At 41.8% G+C, this 27,038-nt stretch overlaps 1 protein-coding gene and 1 pseudogene across 2 annotated transcripts in view; one reads left to right on the plus strand and one right to left on the minus strand.

Annotated features, from left to right (window-relative positions):
• SYN3 (synapsin III) overlaps positions 1–27,038 on the plus strand; it is a 462,269-nt gene that overhangs the window by 72,377 nt on the left and 362,854 nt on the right. For both annotated transcript variants that reach the window (XM_046011478.1, XM_046011477.1), the window contains exon 4: positions 16,732–16,823. In XM_046011478.1, the coding sequence (XP_045867434.1) occupies positions 16,732–16,823 (92 nt within the window). The remainder of the gene's footprint in view (positions 1–16,731; positions 16,824–27,038) is intronic.
• LOC123947734 lies at positions 12,298–12,462 on the minus strand (annotated as a pseudogene).

Genomic DNA, 27,038 nt, shown 5'->3' on the forward strand with positions numbered 1-27,038 from the left:
TGTTCAACACATTGTAAGAATTTGGCCCATTTTCATTAAATCAGAGGGGATCCTTGATCCACGTTCATCATTTTGTAAAAGAAGGAACTGTGAAGTGCATGGAGCATTTTCTACCTGCCAGCCCTCCCCCAGCCACAACAGATACCACTGCTCAATGAAGGCACGCTTTCCAGCTGAGCTTAGGGCAGGCAGCCTCATTATTCTCTACACAGCAGCCAGAGCTGGCAGCAAAACGAAACCCATAGGATGACCCCAAAGGAACTTTCAGTTCTCACATTCTGTGGGTTTAATCCAAGCCTGCTTAAAAAGGATGACAAATTATGGATAAGGTGGTTGGATCCTGAAAGATGAGCTCAGTTAATAAATATATGAAGGGAACGAAACCAAGAGCTCTGAACAGCAGACCTCTGATTCTTCTGGCGATCTGTAACTTGGAGTTGTCTGCTAGGGCAACTGTTTTCCAGTTGTACTCTTAGAGCCATGGTATTCCACAGGGGTACCTGGGGTTGCAGACTACTGAGAGTCTTTGGAAAGTCTTGAGGGGAGGGTGATAAGGGAGAGGGAGAGAGGAAGGAAAGAAAGAAGGAAGAAAGTGTGGAGAGAGGAAGGGAGGGAGGGAAAAGGGAAAGAACTTAACTCATTCCTACTTGTATATCAATAATTCACAACCAGGGGAGATTTTGCTCTCTAGGGGACGTTTAGCAATGGCTGGAAACAGTTTTGGTTGTCACAAAAGGGAAATGCTACTGACATCTATGGGTAAAGGCCAGAGATGCTGCTAAGCATCTTGAAATACACAAGCTAGCCTCCCACAGCAAAGAATTATCTAGCTTGAAATGTCAATGTGCCAAGGTTGAGAAACCCTGTTCTAGACAGAAAAACTCAAAGATGACACCTTTTGTGCCAGGAGTCCTGTGGTTCCATAAAGATAGGTAATAGTAGTATAGTTTGTGGTGGTAAGGGCTTCCCAGACCAGACCTCTCCAAAGAAACTTCAGAGACAAGGACAAGACAGGGACCTTCTCCCCCATTCTTACCTGACAAAGACAGTGAGGCAGAAATTCCCGTGTTTCCCCAAGAGCACACAGCTAGGAAGTTCCAAGAATGGAATTGAAACCTGGATCTGTCTTAGCCCATGCTGGGTGATTTTGCAATGCAATCCCACATTAAGAAATGTGTCCCCTGGCTTGTACCCAGTAGCTCAGCAGAGGCCTAGAGTCTGTTGAAATCCTGCAGGCTGGATCAGACCTGTTGTAAAAGTACCCAGGATTTTAGGGAGAGGGTGGTTGGGTTATGGATGTTGGGGAAGGTTTGTGCTATGGTGAGTGCTGTGAAGTGTGTAAACCTGGAAATTCACAGACCTGTACCCCTGGGGCTAATAATACATTATATGTTAATAAAACATTTTTTTTAAAAGTACCCAGGATTTGTTTTAGTTAAGTATGGTGAGATGCACGGAAGTGACTGACATGAAAGATAAGTTCATTGTATTCATAGTCCCCTAAAAGTAGGTCCCCCACATTGGGGGACCACATGAATACCATGGCCCATTAGGAGGCAGAAGGAGCTAGGGGAAAATGTGGGCAGGAGCCTTTTTATGGCTTTGCAGGAAGGAAAAGGCAAGCAGGGTAAGCAGCCTTAGGACTGGCTAGCTGGAATCATTTCAGCAGGCTCTGGGGTGTAGGGGGCTGTCCCTGGTTGTCTGGTACCTGGCCCTGGTGTCTTAGGGCAGGGGGATGGTGGCCTGGAGTGTGAGAGCCCCACAGAGAAGGTGGTTGGCACATGGGCTCTGGATTGGTTTTGGCTTGCATTTGAAAGGCACTCTCTATGATGAGTTATTTACTACATCTATAGGAATTCGCTAAAACTCTGTGAGAGGCAATCTTTCCAGGGTCAGCAAGGCCTCAGGATGTCAAAACATCAGAATACAGAAAATAAGACTTGGTTAATACACCTGTCTAAAATCCAAAGCCTCACCCACCACAGCTTTTTAAGTCTTTTAAAACAGAACTCTTTTATTTCCATTTAAATCTTATATAAAAACCCCACATTTAAATAAATTAGAGAATAAAAATTACTGCTCTGTTTAATTCATAGTCAGAAAACCCTGAATCCTTTGACCCTCCAGAAACTGATTAAGGCCTCTTCAGAGGTAATTCTCCACTGTAATCCTACCACCACCTCTAGGCCTGCTGCTCTCCTTGCCTTGGGTTGCAAGAAGCCTGGTAGAGTAGCTAAGAGCAGAGACCCTGAGGCCAGACTGCTTGTGTTCTCTTGGTCTGTAACTTCCCTTGAGAAATAAATGTAATCTCATTATACCATAGTGCTCCCAGCTATAAAGTGGGCATAGTAATAAGAGGACCTACCTCGGGTGGTTACTGTCCTTAGAACAGTGCCCAGCACATAGTAAGTGCTTAAAAACTACTATACATTTTAATCCTAATATAAATATTATGTATGTTATGAAATTATAAATACATTGCCACTGGAAATACCCATGGTATCCGTATAGCTACCTCATCTCGTCCTATTACAGCTAGTCAGTAGTATCACCATGTTTTGTTTCTGCTTCTCCAAAGACTACAACCACTGCTTCTCCTACTTATGCCTCCATTGCTGCTGCTTCTCTTACTGTTGTTCCTACTGGGATCACCACTGCCACCATCGCCACTGGCCATCACTACCACCAAGTGAAAATAATATCAGCCAGGTCCTTAGAGTGAAAGCAGATGTGAAGGTGCAGAAGACGTGAGCCATCACTGCCAAGCCACCACTGACATACTCATCCTGTCTCTCTTATACCCTCTTTGCATCCCCCTTTCTCTGGGGGCGGGGGGAGTTATTTATAAAGTCCCCAGACACGTGGGGCCATCATTGATGAGGCTGTGTATGTAATCTAAACTGATGAGGTGTTTTCTCTGAGCCTGCAAGGTCAGGAAGGACCCATTTCAACTCTCGTGGCACTGGATGTGCAAGTGCCAGTGTGAATCAGCAGCACAGAGGGGCACGCTGCTCCCCGGAAGTGGACAGACACCCCCCCCCCACCTTGCCTTGGCTTCTTGACATGGGAGTGCACTGATCCCAAGTGGCTCTTTTTCCCAGTCCCCACCCCTTGCAGTCCCCATTCGGGGATTCGGTTCAGGTTGGCTCCGAGCCCTACCTGGATCATGCGATCTTGGAACTACTCTGGCCCCGTGGGAAGAAAATGAGCATCTGAGAAGAAGAATGTGGCTTTTTAGAAACAAGAATCCCTACTGAGGAAAAGGAATTGAGGAACAGCTCCTTTACAAGGAAGAAAGTGGTCCTTGGTCTCTCCCTATCCTGAGCCCATCCTTAATTTGGAGATATTTCACAGTGGGCTTTTGAAGGGTGGCTGGTTCATACCAAGCTGCCTTAAATGCTTGAAGCAGAAGCCTATGGGGACTTGCAAATCAACCTCGGGAAGAGAAATTAGCTATGTCTTGTCTCAGAACTCCCAAAGCCTGCTCCAAAATAAACACATAAGCCGTGCCGGCCGGGAAAGCATGGGCCCTTTTTCTTCTTCATTTTAGAAACTCCATGTGTGCATTATTTTAAATAGGCGCCAGTACACGAGGCCCTTTTAACAAGATTGAAAACAGATGGGGCCTCAGGCTGTTCAGTAGCTCTCAGAAACGAACATGGGAAGTGCTAAGCCATCTTGTGTCCAGGCGAAGTTCATTTTCTCCTTGAAGCACCAGTCTGCCAGGCCTCTCATTCCCAGGGAGCAGGAGTCGGCTTCCTGCATCAGGTGTGTCAGCCAGGGGAAGGAAGTATCTTCTTTCACTGCCTTTATCCGTGTTTGCATTTACTTAACCCTTTGGCAGCTTGGAAGAAAAGAGGGTTGTGCTGTCCTTGGAGGCCCCAGGCTTCTGGAGCTGGGAGCATTAGATTTACCTTCCTTATTATCAATGGGATTATGATCCTTCATGGTTCACATCTCTCCAGAGACTCCCAGTCTCACTCCAAGTATTAGCCAGAGTCCTTCCCACAGCTATAGGCCCTTCAGGGCTAGAGTTCCCTGGCATTCTTCCTGCCCTTTCCTGCCTTGTCTTTCTTGCTTACTCTGATCCAGGCATGCTGGGCTTCTCACTTTTCTTTAAAAATCAAGTGACAGAAAACAAGTGTTAGTAAGGATGTGGAGAAATCAGAACCCTTGTGCATTGCTGGAAGGAATGTAAAATGGCATAGATACCATGGAGAATAGTATGGCTATTCCTCAAAAGGTTAAACATAGAGTTACCAAATGACTGAGCAATTTCATTTCTGGGTATAGACCTCAAAGAACTATAAGCAGGGACTCAACCAGATATTTTTAACTGCATGGTCATAGCAGCATTATTCACAATAGCCAACAAGTAGAAGTACCCTAAGTGTTCACTGACAGATGAATGTGTAAACAAAATGGGGTCTATCCTTACAATGGGATATTATTCAACCTTAAAAAGAGGAAATTCTGACAAATGCTATAACCTGGGCAAACCTTAAAAACATGCTAAGTGAAATAAGCCAGACATAGAAGGACAACTGCTGTATGATCCCACTTATGTGAGGTCCCTAGAGGGTTCAGATTCATAGAGACAGAACATAGAATAGTAGTTACTGTGACCTGGGGGGAATGGGGAGTTAGGGTTTCATGGGTACACAGTTTTTGTTGGAAATGATGAAGTTGTTCTGGGGATGGATGGTGGTGACAGTCGCATGACAATGTGAATATACTTAATGCCACTGAATTATATACTTTAAAAACAGTTAAAATGGTGCATTTTATGTTGAGTGTATTTTACCACAATGAAAAAAAATTTGGAAAAACAAGCGAGCACTCTCTACCTCAGGGCCTTTGCTCTTGCTGTTGTTTTTGCCTAGAACCCTCTTCCCCAGGGTATCCTCACTGAGGTTCTTTGTACCAGTGTTCCCTCCTCAGAGATGCTTGGCCACTCTCTCTGAAATGACACTTCTCCCATGCACATTTCTCAGTCACTCTGTATCATTTCACCTGCTTCATTTTCCTTCACAGAATTCAGTGCCCTGAGTCCTAAAATGCTAGCCTTTCCAAAGTATCTGGTGCCAAGCTGGAGCTGCTATAGAACAGCAGGGCCTCAGTGTCTGGGGTTCAAATCTCACCATGTTTCCAGAAGCCCCAGTGGGAGGAAGTGGCAGGTCCTCATCTCAGGGTGCAGATGGGATTAAACAGAGAGTAGGTGAGACACAAAAGGATGGGTGGGAGGCAGCTCTGGGAAGAGAAGAGGAGGTCCATGCTATGGGTTCCAGAGGGTAGAAAAGAAGGGTTTAAAGAAAGGTCTTTTCATTTCTACAACCCTGAAAAGGGGTTTGGACCTTCAAAATGGAAAAATAAAAAGTACATTTAAGGTAGGATAGAGCATTTGAATTTCTCAGAGCTTTGACAGAAGATATTCCTACCATCACATTACAAGTTTCAGTTGGGAGAAGGAAACTCTGCAGAAATTAAATGTCATTAGCCTGTTCAAGTTCCCTCAGTGTCTCCCCTTAGCATACATGGCAGGGTCATGTGCACAACTACATTTCAGCTCTTCTCACCCCAGACAATTCCAGAGCTCCAGCCTCCCAGTTTCGCACACACCTATGATATGACTGCATGCAACTGTCCAGCAGTGGCCTTTACTTCTGAATCCCAGTCTCCAAGCCCCCAAATCTTCCATTGTCCTTGTGGAGAAATGTGGGGAGACTTTCACACCTGGTTTGCTTAATCCTATAAATACACTTTCCTGAACATTCAGCAGAGTAGTGTTTGAACATGTGGGGCCAGCTCGGCAATGAGGAAAAGTAGATGTCGAGGCGACATTAACCATCATTTTCTCGGTGTACTTAAGCTGTGGCCTTAACATTTCTGAACATTTGCCTTTCCTGTTGTAGGTAACAAAAGTCTGTGGCGGTTGGCAATGCTCTTTTCTAGGTCTCTCAACCTTAAAAGTTCAGGAGGCTGAGGTGGTCCCACCATTCTGTCCCTCTAAAGACTTCCCTCCCCTTCCTTCCTCTTACCCCTCTCCCGTCCCCCTTCCCCTCCTTCCTCCCATTCCTCCTCCTTTCCTCCTTCCTTCCTTCCCTGAAGACATTATCAAAAGCTCTCTTCATCCTTGAAGCTGATCTGTCAAAGGCAAAGGATGATGTGTACAATGGATATTTTTCTTTGATTCTCAGTTGCTGCTGTTTCTTGTGGGTACAGCTTTCTTGGGGAAGGAAGCAGGAAGGGGTGAATGGCAGAGCAGAACTCGAGCATTCCCAGATGCCCTGGCTGCCATCCACCAGAACCCCACCTTAATCTTTACTAAATGTACATCTAAGCTCTGGAGAACAAAACTGGACCATTTTATAAAATCCCTAAAAACCAGAGTGGTGCCACATTTATTAGTAATTTTTTTTCAAACTGGACTTCTGGGGTTCTTGCATTGCCAAATGTTATGGTGACAGTGGTAATGGTGATGTTGAATCTTAGTTTTCTTCATTGACTATGGGAAGGTGATGATGTTGCTCAGGAGGATAGTGATGGTGCTAACACCTTAACCCTGTCATCCAGAATAAAATCCTGAGTGGGTCGATCCACTGGCCCCTCTGATCTCTTCTCCTTCCACTCATTCCCTCACTAGCTCCATTCCAGCCACACTGCCTTCCTTGCTGTTCCTTGAGCCCTGCACATATGCTCCAGCCTCAGGGCCTTCCTCTTTGCTGTTCTTTCTGCCTACAAAGCCCTTCCCCCTCTTACTGTATGTTTAGCAAAACTCCCTCATCTTGCTTGTCTCACTGATCAAGTGCCACCTTCCCCTCTCCCCCCTTATTTGACATAACACTCACCTCTCAGCGCTTTGTCCTCTTACCAGAATCGGTATTTCTTTCCCTTCCATATAGTTTATTGTTAATGGCCTATTTCCCCCACTAAATACAAATTCCACAAGAATAGGGAATGTTGTTCCTTTTACTTCTATGTCATCAGACCCTATCCTTGGCATAGTAGCTGTTAAGTGCCTGAATGAATGGATGAATGGAGTCAGAGTTGTAGCTCTCTTACTCCGTAACCTTGTGATCTTGGCTGAAGTCATTTGTTCTCTCTGCTCTTCAGTTTTCTCTGTTTTTAGTGGAAATGCTAATATCTACCCTCATATCAAGAGGTTGTTGTAATGATCCAATTAAATAATGTAACTGTGATAGCTCACATTCATTATGCACTTATTTTCACTTACGCACCTTGCTAAGGGCCTTTATCAATTCATTTAATGCTCACAACCACCATCGGAAGACTCATTTTACAGATGAGGGACCAAGGCAGAGAAAGACTAGCATGCTTCTAGGTTTACAGCAAGTTAAGGCATAGAGCTCACACTCAGACTCGTGGTCTGAAAACCACTCTATACCAAACACTTTGTAAACTGCAAATCACTGTTGTTGATTTTCTATTCTGCTCCTAAAATGTGGCCAATCCCACCTAATTTTAGATTTTCCATTACTTAAACATTTAAGAATGTAGGTTCTATCATTTTTATTTTTTCTGTATTTTTATACTTATTTGGACATGTTTTGATGTATTTATTGCTCCCCACCCTGCCTTCTACACACACACACACACACACACGAGCATTATGATGTTTTGATGAGCAGAAGATGCCTTTGCATCTCCCCACCATCACTGGGTGCTCAGCATCAGCGCACTGACCCAGTGGCCCAGGCCCTTCATTGAGATGCCAGGTGCTGCTCCTGAGTGAGATTTCCTCAACTGGAATGGGCCACTGAGAGAGTCTACAGACTCTCAAAGCCTCTTTTGTCTACAAGATGAATCTGAAATAGTGGAAAAGATAGATACCAGTCAAGAAAGTCACTGAACTCACTGGGCCCTCAGAACTAAACACACAGCCTGTGCCGGAAAAACTACAGGAAGCAGTTCTTGCCAAAAGCAAGCCATGGGCCACCTGCCAAGTGTTTGCTGGAATGGGGCAGTTGGAAGAGGCAGAGTGATGAAGAAGGCACAGGGGCCCGTGGCTTTTGCTGACATGGGAAGATATGAAAATGAAGGTGGCCACATGCATAAGCAAAGACCAAAGCCAGCCAAGTACCCCTTTAGTTGACCCAGCTCTGCAGTACAACACACGTCGCCTCCACTAAACCACTTGGTGCAGTGTGAAGGGTGTTGGCCTGGGTTTGGGTCCCAGCTGACGTGACTATCAGATTGTAACTTTGGGAAAAGTCACTTTGCCTCCCTGGGCCTCACCTTTGACATCTACAAAATAGACATTCATTTGTTCAGTGATAATTATTTGAGCATTGTGATGTATGCCAGCTACTGGTTTGGGGACTGGGATAGAGCCATGAATGAAACAGACCTCGCTGTCCCCTGGAACTTCTCTGGTGAGAGAGATGGACAATTGAATATTAAATTAGGATGGATGTAAATCATGTCAAATGGGGATAAGTGTACAATTATGTCAGTAGGGGATGAGTGTAATAGGGTGAGTTCTAGCGAGGAAAGAGGGCATGACGTACAGCAGGTGCTTTGCAGGGGGTTACCTGGGGGCAAGGGGGCAACCACTGAGCAGAGGTAAGAGTGGAGTGAGGAAGGGGGCCTTGGCTTCCATCTCCAGGAAGCTCTAAGTATTGGAGGACTGGAGCCTGGGACTTGCTCGGCATGCTTGGCAATGGAGAGGGTACCAGTGTGGCAAAGGCAGAGTGAGCCAGAAGTGGGGAACAGGGAATGATGGGAGGCAATGTCAAGGAGGTCATCAGTTGTTAGTGTCTAAATTATGTGGGACATTAGAGACCAGATAGGGTTTGGGTATTCTGTATTTAGTGCTACTTTATTATTGTTGTTGTTGTTGTGTGTCCTTCTAATGAGTCTGTTAGACCTCGTGAGATTCTGTGAAAGAACTTAAGACCTGAAGATCACAGTACACACAGAATGCTGATTTTTTTTTAAAGGAATTTGTTAATGACACAGTTTTGTTCCCAAGAGTAAACATAACAATCTATTAGGGATTGCAGTGGAATTTTGATGATAACTTGCTAGAGGATGTAGGAATGCCTTAATCCTACCTTGAAAATCACCACCACCACCCTGTTCTAGGTTCCTAAGATAGCCAAATACCCCGGGAGGAATAGCAAAAAAGAGTTGAAATACTACTAAGTGTTAGCCGGCCGAGACCCCCCCAACCCAAGTGCAGGGGTCTCTGCTAAAGCTGACGTGAATCCTGAAGTTAGGCTCCAGATCATTTGTGGATGTTACTTATCAAGCATGTGGCTGTTATTACTGAATATGTCCAAGGTACAACAAACACAATTATGAAGAGAGAGCAGGACCTCTGGGACTTCTGGGAATCCGTCAATTCATGGAAGGGAGAGCAGCAGAGAGAAAGATGGATACTGAGGTGAGGTGAGCATGTTTGAGGAGCTACAGGGAGGAGGGAGGAATCAACATGATGACCACCCAGATCAACAGGCACTCAACTGCAGAAAAGCCAGAATCACACGTGGTTGCCTGACTTTTCAACCTAGCAATGGCCTTGCCTGCTGTCAGCAATACCATGATGATGTCCTGACCCACAGACTAACAGTTCCTCTGCATGGGGTGTAATGGGAAAGGTTGGAGAATAGGGCCCAGGGTCAGAGGTTGACCACCTCACATTAGAAAAGGTACTGGAGGCTGCCCACCTTTTCCTATCAACTCTGTGTCTGTCTGTCTATCTCTTTCTCTCTCCTTCTGAAAAATCTATGGAATGCCTAAGGCTGTGAAAAGGGGCACACTCTAAGCGTTTAAGGGTTCAGTCTGGACCAGATAGGTCTTCACTAACTGACAGGAATTTCTAGTATCTTATCAGCCACCTTGGATTCCAGAACAGTCTGTCTGCCAGTTTCTTGCCCTTGGGATCTCTGGACAACATCTTTTTATGTCAAAATCCTCCTTCAGGGGCGCCTGGGTGGCTCAGCGGGTTAAAGCCTCTGCATTCGGCTCAGGTCATGATCCCAGGGTCCTGGGATCGGGCCCCGCATCGGGCTTTCTGCTTGGCTGGGAGCCTGCTTCCTCCTCTCTCTCTCTCTCTGCCTGCCTCTCTGCCTACTTGTAATCTCTATCTGTCAAAAAAATAACTCTTAAAAAAAAAAAAAAAAAAAAAAAAAAAAAAAAAAAAAAAATCCTCCTTCAGTCAGGCTCTGTGGTCAAGGCCGATAGCTACCACCTTCACATTCCCACACATTCTTGGTTTCTTGTGCACATTCCCATCAGTCATCCAATTCCAAGTCCCACTTTCAGTTTCTGGCCCATTGATCTGTTGGCCTAATTGCATCCTTCAACTTACCATAATGATTGCAATCACTACTTCCATTCTGTCATCAACATCATTATCATCACAAATGCAATTATTAGTAACCAGCCTTGAATAACCCCATGCTTTCAAAAATATTATCTACTTGGCATCACATGCTTGCCAGGTGCCAGTTCCAGTGAGAATGCAGCCAAAGACCCTATAGGAAACAGAATGCATTCCATGTTATTCCCCTGCATGGGGTGGGAGGGAACACATGTGTACGTTTGCTTGTGTGTGTGTTCATGCGCCCATGTGCATGTGTGTTTCGGAACTGAACGTGAGTTTAGTTGTAAAGAGGTACTTATACTGCATTCTGATCTAAAGAGCTGTAGAAAAGATTTTGTTGGTGGATAGGTTTCCAACCATATCTAGTACCTAGTGCTCGCTTCGGCAGCACATATACCATATCTAGTACCTGTAACAGAGCTTGGACACTAGAAAATTGTCTGTCCATATTTGTTATGTATGTATGTATGTTATGTATGTATGTGTGTATGTATATACGTAACCACTCCCCTCCTCGGCAGCCTCCCATGTTTCCCAGTGCCCCCCCCCCAATGTTAATGCCCTACCCCTGGACCAGTGAAAATGATATTCAAAAGGGACTTTGCAGATGTGATTATATTATGGACCTTCGGATAGAGAAAGTGACTCTGATTATCCAGGTGAGCACACACAAGTCTTTAAAAACAGAATTACCTCTGGCTGGGGACAGAAATGTGGTAGATGTGGAAGTTAAATGTCTAAGGATAAGAAGGACTTGATGTGCCCTTACTAGTTTGAGGATGAAGAGTGCTATGAGACACACAGTGCAGATGGCCTTAACTGGCTGGGGGAAGCTCCCAGCTGATACCAGCAAGGAAGTGGACCTTAGTCCTCCAACCACAAAGAGCTGAATTCTGCCAACTACCTGAAGGAGCTTGGAAGCACTTTCTTCCCAGTCTTCCAATTAAAAAAAGCCCAGATGATTGACACCTTGATTTGGGCCTTGTGAAGCCCAGAACAGAGAAACCAGCCAAACTAATATGGGCTTCTGACCTACAGAGCAGTGAGATAATAAACTTGTGTTGCTTGAAGTTGTTCATTTTGTAGTAATTTGTTTTGAAGTAACAGAAATACTAGTAAGGGAAGATGAATGCACTATATAATGATATTTGTGTTCCCTCACAAGGAGTTCAAGATCCTTCTGGACTGGTCTCGGACCCACCTTTCTAGTTCTGTTTCCTACTATGTTCTTGCATAAACTCCATGCTCCAGATACAAAAGACATCTCACCATTCCATTGACCTGATAGCCCTATGTTCTTACCTGTGCTTTTATTATTATTATTATTGTGTTATGTTAGTCACCATACAATACATCATTAGTTTTTGATGTAGTGTTCCAAGATTCATTGTTTATGTATAACACCCAGTGCTCCTGTGCTTTTGTTACTAGAAGCTTAGATTGGACCTTTCCCCTCCTTTCTGCTTAGAAACACACTCCACAGTGTTATGGTGTCTAATGGATCTGGCAATGGACAGAGTTTCACAAGGCAAGCTACATAGCATGCATAGGTATCTGGTCATCACAAATAAAAATAACACTTTATTCGACAAGCACTTTTGGATACCTAGCGTGTGCCTAAGCTGAGTATAAGGCAGTGAACAGCTTTCTACTAAAAATATTATTGCTTGGCATTCCTTTTTCATAAGATGTGATGTGATAATTTTTCCTTCAGTGATAATTGGGGGAACACTAGCTGAGAAAGAAAGAGCTATAAAAATGAAAAGCATTGTAGATATAATTGACTCAGTTGATTATAACTCTTTTATTTTAAAAATGAAAAGAATTACAGTGGAGAGTAAGGGATTTGCCTGTGGTCATGGTTAGTGGGTTATTGTCAAATCCAACATTTAGATCCCTGGTCCTCAGACTTCAAGTCCAATTCCTTTCCCACTATTCTTTGATTCCTCCATGTACATGTTTTTAAAAGTCACAAACAGGATAACTCAGATAATCCAGAACTTTCAGGTATAATTGAAATCAGTGTCGAAAAACTCCCATACCAGGTTTTCAATTAGCAATAATTGTGCCTCGGATAAACCTCATTGGCTACGATACTGCAACTGTGCAAAGCTACCAGGTTTTAATAAGAGTAACAAAATACAAAATCCCCGTATGTGCCTAATACTGCAAAAATCTGCCTGTCTTTTTTTTTTAAATTAATTTATTTATTTGACAGAGAGAGAGATCACAAGCAGACAGAGAGGCCGAGCAGAGAGAGAGGGGAAGCAGGCTCCCCACTGAGCAGAGAGCCCGATGCGGGGCTCGATTCCAGGACCCTGGGATCATAACCTGAGCCGAAGGCAGAGGCTTAACCCACTGAGCCACCCAGGTGCCCCGAAATCTGCCTGTCTTTAATGATGTCTAGAGATAATCTCCCACAAATATATAACATAATTATTTTCCCTTTCAAAACAAAATCTTGACAATTAAAATTATACACAGCCTTCTTCATCTTCCAAAGCCATACATTATGGTGCTATTGTTTCTGTTAAAAATAAGGGAAATAAATTCTTTAAAATGCTCCTTATAGCAGATAGGGGAAAATGTAATGCAGTTGAAACAGTAGGCTCAAGCTTTTAGTAAGGTGTAAAGAAGCTCAAATAATAGAGGGTGTCTACCAGTGCTGAAACCCCAAAGTTCCTTTATAAAGCAAAGAGAAATTCACAGGTGCAGATGGGCATGGCAGCAGTGGAGTGCCACAGGCACCATTCCTCAGTACAGGCAAGACTCGACGTCATGGTGGTGCTTGACTTCATTAACCTCTCAGCCGGCCTACCACACTAACAAAACGGAAGGGGCTGAGCTCTTGATTTTTATTTTCTTTTTAACCTTTAGTGAGGTGGGGATTCCCTGAGGAGCTCTTTGAGAGGTCAGGCCAAAATGGTGGGTTGCGGTGTGAATCAGAATAGAACACATTCCCTTCAGCCAATCATATCACTGGGGAAACATTCAACTGGTTTATTCAGGATAGAGCCTTTGAGGTCATCTGGTTGCCCAGTGACCATATTTTGGAGTGGGTGAAGAGGACGACTTTATCTGATCAGAGGGTGGTCATCCTACTTTGTCTTTGGACCTGTTATAACTGGGCCCTCTTTGGACTGCTTCCCTCTTGGAATATTGTACTACTTGGTATCAAGACTCACTGTAAAGCTGCAGTAATTGAGACAACTTGGACTAGACTCCAGGATAGACAAATAGGTCGCATATGAAATGACTTGAGGTTTGACAAAGGCATCGATGCAATTCGGTGAAAGCATATTTAATAAACAATGTCAACGTATTTGAAAAACCATATGGCAAAATTGAACCTTGAGTCTTACCTCAGATCTTATATAAAACATTAATTCTAGGTGGACTACAGATGTAAATGTGCAAAGACCTTGTTTCTAAAAGAGGTCACGTTTCTGTGTATCAGGGGTTAGGGTGTGGAGATATCTTTTGACATCTTTTGGGGGAGACAGTTCAACCCACTACAGTTTTTTTTCTTTCTTTCTTTTTTTGCTTAAATGGTTATTCATTTACTTTTTACAAAATTTTTTTTTTGTGTTATGTTAGCCACCATACAATACAAAAACTACATACATACAAAAACTACATCATTAGTTTTTGGTGTAGTGTTCCAAGATTCATTGTTTACACGTAACACCCAGATCTCCATGCAATACATGCCCTCCTTGATACCCACCACCAGGCTCACCCGCTCCCCCACCCTTCTCCCCACTACAGTTTCTATGTGAACTCAGAGGCTCTTCAAAAATAGGTGCTCTTTGAGATTCTACCAAGAGGACCATCATACTATCTCGAAGGAAAAGTGCTTGGATACTTCTATGTTCATTTCCAAGTTTTGTTTGTTGAAGTTTTAAAAAAGTAAAATACAGAAGAGTGCCCTCTCTTCGCTACCCCAACTCTCTATGCTTGATCCAACAGAGACTTGCTACACTACAAACCCGAGCATTTACCTCCTATAATCATTCATAAACCATAACTGGGAGATAATTCTAGAAACCTTGAGCTGAACACGATGAACTTCTAACTTGTATATCCAAGTCTGAGTGTGTCTTTTATCTAGATATCTCTTTCCATTTGGGCAGCAAGAAAGCCTCTGGGGCTTTGCCACCTTGGAGTTGGAGATTCTATCATTCAAGACACTGATTTACTCCCTTTCTTCACATTTTTTGGTAACCAAATGTTCTGTGTTGCAACTTTCCTCTGACTTCTTTTTCTCTGCACTCATGCAACAACTTTTATTGCCAGTTCTTCTTTGTAATCTTGCCAATGAAGTATCTTAAACATGATGGGACTGAATTTTTAGGCCATTAGACTTAATAAACAGGTCATTACCACTATTTACTAACCTGTACTCATTAACAGAGCTCTTTGCTTTTCACCTTGCCACAACATAATGAGGCTATTAATTAAAGCAAGAGACATAAGTGCTCTGGGTTTCCTTTAATGTCATCTGGGGAGATGACTAGGTCTTTGGTCATAATTCTGTTAAATGTTTCCAAGGGGATACATTTAAATCACTGTGAAATGATATTTCCTTTCAACATGAACTTGGTTTTCTCTTCGACTGGGTTATTTTTAGGTCCCCAAAATTCCCAGTTGTAATCCACCCAGTGCCTGATTCAGCTAAGCAGTGGGGGTAGGGGGCTATACCAGTTAAAAGCATAGGCTGGAGTCAGACTCCCTGGGTTTAAATTCTGGCTCTGTTACGTACTGTGTACATTTTGCAAGTTATTTAATCTTTCTTTGCCTTGGTTTTTTCATCTGGATAAGTGTGAGGATTAAATTAATTCGTGCATGTAAAATGCTTAGGACAGTATCTGGCACATAGTGAGTTTTTCATATGTATGAGAAGCTATTTTTATTCATTTAATCTTGAGAAATAGCTTTTGGCATCTTCTGTGTGTAAGGCACAGTTTGGTACTATGCATTTTCTAGGATAGGGTTACAGGTTCAACTGTCTCACAAAATTCATATGTTGAAGTCCTAAGCCCAGTACTTCAATGTGATCTTATTTGGAGATAGGATCTTTCTAGAGTTAAAGTGAGGTCATTAGGGTGGACCCTAATGCAGTGTGAGTGGTGTCCTTATAAAAAGGGTGTCTTTGGATATAGAGACATGTACAGAAGGAAGGTGGTGTGATGAGACAGGAGAAGGTGGCCATCTACAAGTTGAGGGGAGAAACCTGAAACAGATACTTTCCTCACGGCCCTCAAAAGGAGCCAACCCTACCAACACCTTATTTTTGGACTTCTAACCTCCAGAACTATGGAAAAAGAAACTTTTGCTGTTTAAGCCACCTAGTGGTGTATTTATTACCTTAGGAAAGTTAGATGGTTATAATAACATGGAATCACTGTCCCCAGGGAGTGTATAATCTGGTAGGAGGGATGTATTCCATAGGGCTTTGGTCAAAAGCAACAGAAATTCAGCAGATCTTGCTTAAACAAGTAAAAAGGCAAAAAGATGAACTTACAAAGATACAGAGGTATTGCCTAAAACCCAAGGGTAGGATTGTAGCTGGCACATAAACATCAAGAGTACTCCTCATCTCTTGCCTCTACCCCTCCTCTCTTAGTGACTGTGATATTTCTCCCTCCACCCCCTTATTTTCTGTACTTTCCCAATCCAGATGGCAGGAAACATGGTCTTTAATTATACTTAGGTTTTATGTATTAAATACAGCCCCAGAAAGAAATTGCACGAATCACTCAGCAGTTTCAAATTCTAATACAAGGGCACCTTATTCCTACACCCTGGGTTAGGTGCCAACCCCATCAGCTGTGATGGTGAGAGCAGTATTTCAGTGCATAGACATGGTGCCTATACTGTAACCATGTAGGTGGATAAAGGGGAGGGGCCATGACCAAAAGAGGAAACAATGGGCAGATGACAAGGAGGACTCCATTAACTGGGATACATGATTACTAGCTCTGATGTTTTACCACTGCATAACCTGAAGCTGAAGAAATCTAGAGAAAATGTTATATTGAACAGCCTTTGGCCTCGTGTAGTCCTGAAGCTGGAGTGGCTTCTTCTGCTTTCAAGGAAGTAGAAATTAGTAGTGGTTAAAAGCATAGGTCCTTGAATCAGAGACAGGTGGGTTTCGATCTAACTTTGCCTTTTATTAATTATGTGACCTTGGACATGACACCATGCCTCTGCACCTCAGATTTCTCAGGTTTCAGAAAGGAAAGTAAATAATATTACCAACTTCCTAAGTTTCAGGAGAGGCATAAATGTGTATTTGGCACATAAAGTACCCAATAAATGTTAGTAGTTTTTAGTGTCATTAGTTTTTGATGAATCCTTTTGTGTTTTGCTTTCTCCTTCAGGCTGAATTCTCAGAGTTGAACCTAGCTGCCTATGTTACTGGGGGCTGTATGGTGGACATGCAAGTCATGAGAAATGGGACCAAGGTTGTGAGGTAAGGAGGACTGAGAATCAGAAAGCCTTCATTCAAGAGGCACGTTGTGGGATACCTCACAGAGCTAACCCCTCTGTCGGCCGCCTCTGACCTGACTTCTACACCACATGTACTCTCATGTACCGAGTAGTACTACCAAAGAGTGCTAGGTGCTATTGCTATAGGAATGACTAGCAACACAAATAATTGAGGGAAGCAGTGGTGGTGGGCTGAAATGAGCCCTGGGCTTTCAGAGAAGAGACTGGATTCCATTTCTGGCTTTGTGGCTCTATTCAGGTGTATTATTTGGTCTCTCTTACCCTCTGATTCCCATCTGCAGCATGAGTGCAGCACACAAGTAACAGACATGGATGTGAGATAGCCCTGTCCATTCTAAAGAGCTGTACAGATGTAAGGGTTTATTAGAACGAGCTATGGCCTGTTTCCAGCCTATGGCAGACTAAATATTCAAAGAATCCCCTCCCAGGACATCAAACCTTAAAGTACTGGATATGCCATTTTCCAGAGCATCAGTTTATAATGTATGCTGAGCTTGAGGTGTAGCGAGAAAATTCTTCAGAAGCCCAGTAAAGTCAAGAAAGCACAAATCCACCGAAGAGATAAAGAGTTATAGTAATATATTTCTACCTGTATTTCTAATATTAATATGTTAAGCAACCAGAATAATACAGACCAGATCTCATGAGGGTTTAGCTGGGGAAGAAATAGGATTCAGATTTGGGGAAGTAAAACAGGAAGAACTTTGAAGAAGAGGTGGCACTGGTTCTAACCCTTATCAGTGGTGGAATATGGGCATATTCTACGCTTCGTAAGGGGAGGAAGCAGTCTTTGTGAATGCAGACAGGCAAAAAACGAGACCCTATTTATGATAATTCAACTAATTCAGTCATCATTCACTGAGAGCCTACCATGTGCCAAGAGAGACATTATGTGGCTTTCCATTTCTAATAATGTTGGGCTAGATTATTTGGACCAACTTTTCCACGGAAAACAACTTAAAAAACTGGTTTTAAATAATATCATCTTGAAAGCCTTCAAAGAGTTGGCAAGACATTAAGCAAATACCAAGAAGAAAATCATGGGGAGTGCTCGCTTCGGCAGCACATTTAATAGAAAATCATGGGGAAGAGGAAACTCAGAGAGATGAATGTGTACAGAAGTTATATTCTTCTATGAAATTTGCTAAGTCTGACAAATTTGAAAATTGATTTTGATAGCCTAGCAGTAACAAGGGAGATAGAAATCAATGTCCACTCAAGGTGGAGAGTGTAATGATAGGCCCTCCTTACAATAAGCTGAGACCCAGAAGGACAACATCTTCAAGGTAAATGTGAATTATAAGTACATGAGCCCTTACAAGTAATTGCAGCTTAAACTGCAGTTCGATTTGTCTTCTAGGGAACCTTAAACTTGGTTTATGGTGATCCCAAACATGCCAGAAGTAAAAAAACAAATCACATGTAGAGGAAGGTACTTTCATCCTAAGCTTCAAATAATTTTTTGTATAATAGCTAGCACAGAGTCTGAGATAACAGGCATAGACTGTTCATAGACATGAATGAGAAGAAATAGAAACAATAGATAACAGAAAAAGACCTGAAGGACATCAGATACTAGACTAATCAAACTGCAATTATTTTTTTTTCCCCAGATATCATTGTTTGGGGGGGGTTGGTATTTTTCTTTCTTAAAATTTTTTTCAAATTAACACATAATGTATTATTTGTTTCTGGGGTACAGGTTTGTGATTCATCGGTCTTATACAATTCACAGCACTCACCATAGCACATACTCTCCCCATCAAACAGCAATTCTTTAAAAAAAAAAAAAAAAGTTATTAAGTTGAAAAAAATCAGGTTTGAAGATATCTTCCAGAAATCGAAAACAGTAACGATAAAAAGTGACACAGCCAATTTTTAAAAGATTTTATTTATTTATTTGAGAGAGAGAGAGAGAGCGTGAGAGGGGGAGGTCAGAGGGAGAAGCAGGCTCCCGACCAAGCAGGGAGCCCGATGTGGGACTCCATTCCGGGACTCCAGAATCATGAGCTGAGCCAGAGGCAGTCGTCCAACCAACTGAGCCACCCAGGCACCCAACACAGCCAATTTTAAAAAAAAAATAAAATAAAATACAACTTCTAGAAATGGAAACTACACTAATCAAAATTATTGGATGTGTTGTGTTTAGCAGTATATGACACACAATTGAAAAGGTACTAATAAGTGAAAAGTAGAGCTGAAGAAATTATCCTAATGAAGCACACAGAGAAAAAGAGGAAATGCAGAGGAGTTGATTAGATCTTATGAGAAAGTCTCTCATTTAAACAGAATCCCAGGGGCACCTGGGTGGCTCAGTGGGTTAAAGCCTCTGCCTTTGGCTCAGGTCATGATCTCAGAGTCCTGGGATCAAGCCCTACATCGGGCTCTCCGCTCAGCGGGGAGCCTGCTTCCTCATCTCTCTCTCTCTCTCTCTGCCTGCCTCTCTGCCTACTTGTGATCTGTCAAAAAAATAAATAAAAATCTTTAATAAAATAAATAAATAAATAAAAAATAAACAAAATCCCCAAAAAAGAATGGAGCAGAGGCAGTCTTTTTTTTTTCTTTTTTTCCCCCATTTTATTTATTTTTTCAGCGTAACAGTATTCATTCTTTTTGCACAACACCCAGTGCTCCATGCAAAACGTGCCCTCCCCATTACCCACCACCTGTTCCCCCATCCTCCCACCCCTGACCCTTCAAAACCCTCAGGTTGCCCAAACCTCCCACCCCTGACCCTTCAAAACCCTCAGGTTGTTTTTCAGAGTCCATAGTCTCTTATGGTTCAAGGCAGTCTTTTAAGAAATGATGGTTGAGAACCTTTCAGAGGGATACCAAACCACCAAAACCAGAAGCTTACTACATTTCAGGGATCAATAAAAAGAATTTTATACTGACACACAATAGTGTAAGTGCAGAGGGATGAAGAAAAGCATCTTAAAAACAGCCAGAGAGGAAAAGGCAGATTACTTTATTAGAGTAACTGACAGCTCCCAGGTAGCACCAGTAGAACAACATCTTCAGGTGGCCAAAAGAAAATAATTGCCAAGCTCTTCCATCTTCAGAGAAACATTTTTTATGAATAAAGGCAAAATAAAAACATTTACCATTTACAAAGAGAATACTCTCACTAAGGAAGATTGTAAAGAACCTGCTTTTGGCAAAAAGAAAATGATCCCAGAATAACAGAGCTACAAGAAGATGTGTACGATAAAGAAGGTAGTAAATGTAAATACATATTGTCTATAAATAATAATAATAATGTCTTATAGATTTAAAAAAATACACAAAGAATTAAAATACATGACAGGGAGATATTATGGGCTGGGAGGAAATGGAATTAAGGTGTACTGAGGCCCTTGTATTGTTAGGGAGGTAAGTAAATATATCGATTAACAACAGGCTGTGAAAAGTCATAGATGAGGGCACCTGGGTGGCTTACTAGTCGTTAAGCGGCTGCCTTTGGCTCAGGTCAGGATGTCAGGGTCCTGGAATCGAGCCCTGCGTTGGGTTCTCTGCTCAGCAGGAAGCCTGTGTCTCCCTCTCCCACTCCCCCTGCTTGTATTCCCTCTCTCTCTGTGTCTCTCTCTGTCAAATAAATAAATAAAATCTTAAAAAAAAAAAGTCATAGATGCATGATGTAATTGCCAGTAATTTAAGTGATTACTTAAAGAAAAAGAGAAGAAAAGAATGTAGTAAAACTTAAAAGCTGTAAGAGAGGGAGGAGCACTTGGGTGGCTCCGTCAGTTAAGTGTCTGACTCTTGATTTCAGCTCAGGTCATGATCCCAGGGTGGTGGGATTGGGCCCTGCACTGGGCTCTGGCTCAGCATGGAGTCAGATTGTCCCTCTCCCTCATTCCTCCCTCACCCCACCCCCTGCTCTCTCTCAACCTAACAAATAAAATATATATATATTTTAAAGCTACTAGAGAGGTAATAGAAGAAATAGTAAAAGAGGACATGAAAGAGAAAAACCAACATGGAATGTGTATTACAACTAAAATAAGATGGTGGATTTAAATCAAAATATATAAGCAGACTGATTATTATTCTAAATGGCCTGTATAGCAGTGCTGGTTATTAAAGTATTTAAAATTTGCTATACAAGTTGGTAAATAGCTTCTGCCCTCAACCTAATAAGTATCTTCAGCTACACTTACCCAATGGATGGGCAGACAATTGGACTGCTCTTTTGTCCCCCAGTTCACCCCATTGCTGTCCCCAGCTCATATCCTTGTTCTTCCCATGGTCAGAGGATGCCCAAACATTATAGGGAAAGCACACCCTTGGAAGCAGTGGTGGAACCCCAGAGAGGAAATTCCTGATTTCCTCTATCTCTACAAGGCTGTAAATGCCTGTGAGTCCACTGGAGTCGCCCTCTCATGGTCACTTGCGGAACTACAACCTCCGCAAAGTACCCTCTGAGTTGTTAAATATTTATTATCACCAATATATATCATTAATTGCATTAAATGTAAAAGGACTGAATGCTCTAGTTTATAGAGCATCTACATTAAAAATTTTTAAAGTATGTTTTTTAAACCAGCTATATTCCATTCACGATACTCATCTAAAACAAGAATATAGGAAGTTTGAAAGTTAAAGGATGGAAATATATATATATATATACACACACACACATACACACACATACACATACACATTTAACTGGTCAAAAGAAAGCTAGCTGATGTAGCTGTACTAATATCAGGGAGGAAAATAGACTCCAGGTGAAAAGTGTTACTAGGACAAAGGAAGTAATTTATTATCATTAAGATAAGAAAGAGACAGTAATTTTAAATTCATGAGCATCAAACAAAAATGCTTCAAATTATACTTCATAAATTATCAGATTTATTTGTGCTTATTTATACCCTTCTTCCTTATCTGGAAAAGGAACTGAATTGTCTTATTTTGTAATACATAGAAACGAGAACATGCATCCTCTTAGTTCTCAAACTTGGCTATAGATTAGAATCACCTGGGAAATGTTTTAAAATCCTGATGGCCAAGGAATATGCCGGACCAACTTCACTAGAATCTCTGAAGGTAGGATTTGGACCTCTGTAGTTTTAATGCTCCCTAGGTGATTCCAATGAGCAGCCTGACGGAGAACCTCCCCAAACAGCTCTAACATTGGCCTTGCACCCTGGCTGAGTCAGCTGGGGCCGGGTGTGTTTCCTGACACGGAGGCACAGGGAAAAATGCCATGTGATGATGAAAGCAGATTAAAGCGATGTGTCTATAAGCCAAGGAATGCAAGTGATTGCTGTCAATCACCCTAAGTGAGGAGAGAGACATGGAACAAAATGGAACAGATTCTCTCTCAGCCCTCAGAAGAAACCAATCCTGCCAACGCTTTGATTTCAGATTTTTAGCCTCCAGAACTGTGAAAGAATACTTTTCTGTTGTTTTAAGCCATCCAGCTTGTGGTACTCTCTTTAGGCAGCTCTAGCAAACTAATTTAGTAGTACTTTTCAAATTTTAAATGCATATCCACCCCATAAAGATCTTGATAAAATGCTGATTCTCATTCATTAGGTCTTTAGGTAGGACCTCAGATTCTAAATTACCTACAGTCTCCCAAATGCAGCCAATACTGCCAGAGCTGCAGCCTCAGTTTGAGCAGCATGGGTTTGGACCAGATGTTGCTGCTGCTGGTAGAAGATCATACCTTGAGTAGCCAGAGCTGTGAGGGCCGTTGCCAATATGGCCAAAGCCCTGGGTTCAGGGTTCCATGGAGCTGTTGAGGTTTATTCTGTCCATGCCTAGGATGGTGCTTACTGTCTCAGCTAGATAGCTTGCTTTGGCAACCCACAGTTAGACCTGGGAGAATGTGCACACAAACCAGGTAGCCCCAGCCCAACTAATGGTGTGTCCTGCAGTTAGGGAGTCAGTAAGAATCTTCCTCAGCCATGTAGTGCAGTTTCAAGCCCTAACGGTGGTCTCCCAAAGTAGAATGTTGAACAGTGCCCTTGCCCTGTATATGCCTTCAAAGAGAATTAGGCGTTGCATTGAAAATGCCTTTAATCACTTCCAAGTGAGCAGTATGAGCAAGGCCTACATCTTCTGAAGTAATGTTCATAGGAAGTACCTTCAGAAAAGTTGGCCAGGATGGGTGGTAGAGGAGACCACAGCTGGTTTTCTCCAGCATCCATTCTTTCTTCTTTGGGGAACAGCACTTAGATTTTCCATCTGGGTGACCCCTCCCCAACTTACGGTCTGTGTGGTATCTAGAGCTGATGTCAGCTGGTGTCAGACTGAATCAGAATATTGCAGTGGGATCCAAGCCAAGCCAGTGAGGAAACCGTTGTGACACTTTTACTGGAACCCTTGGGTGGGAGACACGTGTGCATTTTGCTGGGGCTGCTGAGCTGCTGGGATGGATATGTGGAGCTGCTGGTGGCCATCTCTTTTTTCCCTTGAGGAAAGGCTTTGCTGAGGTTGAAGCCAAGCAAAGGAAAATACAGCCAAGGGAGAGACAGAGAGTGAATGACCCAATGATGTTATTCAAGGCCTTGGATCCAGATTCATCTCCAAGCCTTAGCCAAAAAAAAATCCCTTTTTGATTAAGCCAGCTTGAATTACACATACAAAATTCATGAATTTTTATTTATTTAGCAAACACTTTATAGCACTTCCTACGTGCTAGGCACTATTCCAGGCGTTTAGCATGTATTGACTCATTTCATCCTTTCAGCAACTCTATAAGGTATGTATGTACTATTATAATCCACATTTTCTAGATAAGAAGGCTGAAGCACCAGTGAGTTGGGTAGTGGAATCAAGGCCTCCAGCTGCTAAGTGGCGAATTTAGTGTTTAAATCTAAGCAGTCTGATGTCGGAGCTTGTGTGGGGCACCACTGCCCTGGACCACCTGTTCAAAAAGGGGGAGACTGTTTCACAGAGCTGCTTAAAGAAGTGGAAAGTTTCTCCTTGTGAGCGATATACAAAAGTACCACAGCCATTTGGTAGGAAATTATTGTGGGGATCCAAGCACCTGACTTTCAGGCAATGGGAATTTACTGAAATGAATTGGACATGAATTGGTAACATGAAAACATACGAAAATACAAAGTTCATCAATAATGTTTAAGTATTTGTTCAGATGCAGAATACTCTAATAATGTAATGGTGGAGTGTAAATCATTTTTTTTAAAGATTTTATTTCTTTATTTGACAGAGAGATCACAAGTAGGCAGAGAGGCAGGCAGAGAGAGAGGAGGAAGCAGGCTCCCTGCGGAGCAGAGAGCCTGATGCGGGGCTTGATCCCAGGACCCTGAGATCATGACCTGAGCTGAAGGCAGCGGCTTAATCCACTGAGCCACCAAGGTGCCCCTGGAGTGTAAATCATTTTTAACTCTAATAAAAGGTTAAAAGACAAAAGTATCTTTTTAAGTAAAAGTATTATGTCTTTTAAATAGCTATATAATATAAAGTAACTATAGCTATAATCATTTGTTAATGAATACATAATATAAAAAGATGTGAATTGCGACATCAAAAACAAAATGTAGGAAGGGGGAATAAAAGAGAATCTGTATGTGATCGAAGTTAAGTAGTTATCGGCTTAAAATAGACTGTTATTACTATAAGACATTTTATATCAGCCTCAAGGTAATCATAAAGTAAAAACCTATAGTAGATACACAAAACAGAAAAAGAAAGGATTCAAAGCATACCACCACAGAATATTATCAGATCACAAAGGGACACAGCAAGAGAAAAAAAGAACTACAAACCAGCCAGAAAACAGATAACAAAATAGCAATAGTTAAGTCCTTATCTATTAATCACTATTTTAGAAGTAAATGGGGTGGCACCTGGGTGGCTCAGTTGGTTAAGTGACTGCCTTCAGCTCAGGTCATGATCCTGGGGTCCTGGGATCAAGCCCTACATTGGGCTCCCTGCTCAGCAGGGAGCCTGCTTCTCCCTCTCCCTGTGCTTCTGCCCCTGCCTGTGCTTTCTCTCTTGCTATCTCTCTGTCAAATAAATAAATAAATAAAATCTTTAAAAAATAAGAACTAAAATAAATGGATTAAATTCCCCAATCAAAAGACACAGAGTGGCTGACTGATTTAAAAAAACAAAAAGCAAACAAACAAAAAAACCAAGATCCAGCAATATGCCGCCTGCAGGAGACTTTAAATAAACAGTTATTTTAAAGACGTACATCGGCTAAAAGTGAAGGAATGGAAAAGGCTATTCCATGCTAATGGAAACTGACAGAGAGCAAGGTCACTATACTTACATCAGACAAAATAGACTTTAAGTCAAAAACTGTAACAAGAAACAACAAAGGGCATTGTATAATGATAAAGGGGTCAGTTCATCAAGAGAATATGGCAATTGTAATTATATGTATGCACCCAACATCAGAGCACCTAAATATATAAAGCAAGTATTAACAATTCTGAAGGAAGAAAAAAACAGCATTAGATTAATAGTAGAGAACTTGAGTATCCACTTTCAACAATGGTTACATCATTGAGACGGAAAATCAGTAAACTAACATTGGACTTCAAATGCACTTTAGATCAGATGGACCTAACAGAGACACATACACAAAACACTGCATCCAATTGCAACAAAATACACATTCTTCTCAAGTGCACAAGGAACATTCTCCAGGATAGATTATATGATAACTTACAAAATAAATTTTAGCAATTTTAAGAAGATTGAAATTATAACAAGTATCTTTGTGGACCACAATTGTATGAAACTAGAAAAAAATTAACAGGAGTAAAACTAAAAAATTTCTTCACAGCAAAGGAAACAGTCAACAAAATGAAAATACAGGGGCGCCTGGGTGGCTCAGTGGGTTAAGCCACTGCCTTCGGCTCAGGTCATGATCTCAGGGTCCTGGGATCGAGTCCCGCATCGGGCTCTCTGCTCAGCAGCGAGCCTGCTTCCCTCTCTCTCTCTCTGCCTGCCTCTCTGTCTACTTGTGATCTCTCTCTGTCAAATAAATAAATAAAATCTTTAAAAAAAATTTTTTAAAAAAAATGAAAATACAATGTTGAGAATGGGGAAAATATTTGTGAACCACCTATCTGATAAGGGATTAATATCCAAATGTATAAGGAACCCCTATAACTCAAGAGCAAAAGACCAAGTATCAGATTTTTTTCATGGGCAAAGGACCTGAATAGACATTTTTCCAAAGAAAACATACAAATAGTCAACCAGCACATGAAAAGATGCTCAACATCACTAATCAGGGAAATGCAAATCAAAACTACAGTGCAACTACTATGCAACTAATAAATCATTGAGCACTACATCAAAAGCCAATATGTTGGCTAATTGAACTTAATAAAAAAATCAAAACTACAGTGAGATATCCTGTTCACCTGTTAGGATGGCTATTAACAAAAAGGCAAAAGATAGCAAGCGTTGGTGAGGATGTGGGAACAAGGGAATGCAAATTGGCGCAAGCACTGTGGAAAACAGTATGAAGGTTAAATTTTTAATAAAAAAAGTTAAAAATAGAGCTATCATATGATTCAGTAATCCCACTTGTGGGTATATCTTCAAAGAAAATAAAATCACTATTTTGAAGAGATACCTATACTCCCATATTGCAGCATTATTCACAGTTGCCAAGATGTGGAAACACCTGCATATCTGTCAGTGGATGAATGGGTAAAGAAAATGTGGTATGTGTATATATATATAATGGAATATTATTCAGCCTTATAAAAAGCAAGAAACCTGTCATTAGCAACATCATGGATAAAACTGGAAGACATTATGCTAAGTGAATTAAGCCAGACACACAAGGCAAAATACATATGATCTCTCTTGTATGTGGAATCTGAAAAAGCTGAACTCATAGCAACAAAGAATAGAATGGTAATTATTAGGGGCTGGCAGATTTGGGTGAATGGGAAGACATTAGTCAGAGGGTACACACTTATAAGATGAGTAAATTCTGGGGAATGTACAGTATAGTGACTGTAGTTGATAATTATTATATACTTGAATTTTGCTGAGAGAAATTTCAAGTGCTCTTAGCAGGAAGGAAAATGGTTAACTAGTTTGGTGATGGATATGTTAATTAACTTGGTTGTTGTAATCATTTCATAACATATGCATATATCAAAACATGTTGTGTACCTTAAATAAATGCAATTTTTATTGGTCAGTCACCCCAATAAGGCTGGGGAAAAAGGAA

This window comes from Meles meles, chromosome 7 (genome assembly GCF_922984935.1).
Source record: "Meles meles chromosome 7, mMelMel3.1 paternal haplotype, whole genome shotgun sequence".
Classification (NCBI taxonomy): Eukaryota; Metazoa; Chordata; class Mammalia; order Carnivora; family Mustelidae; genus Meles; species Meles meles.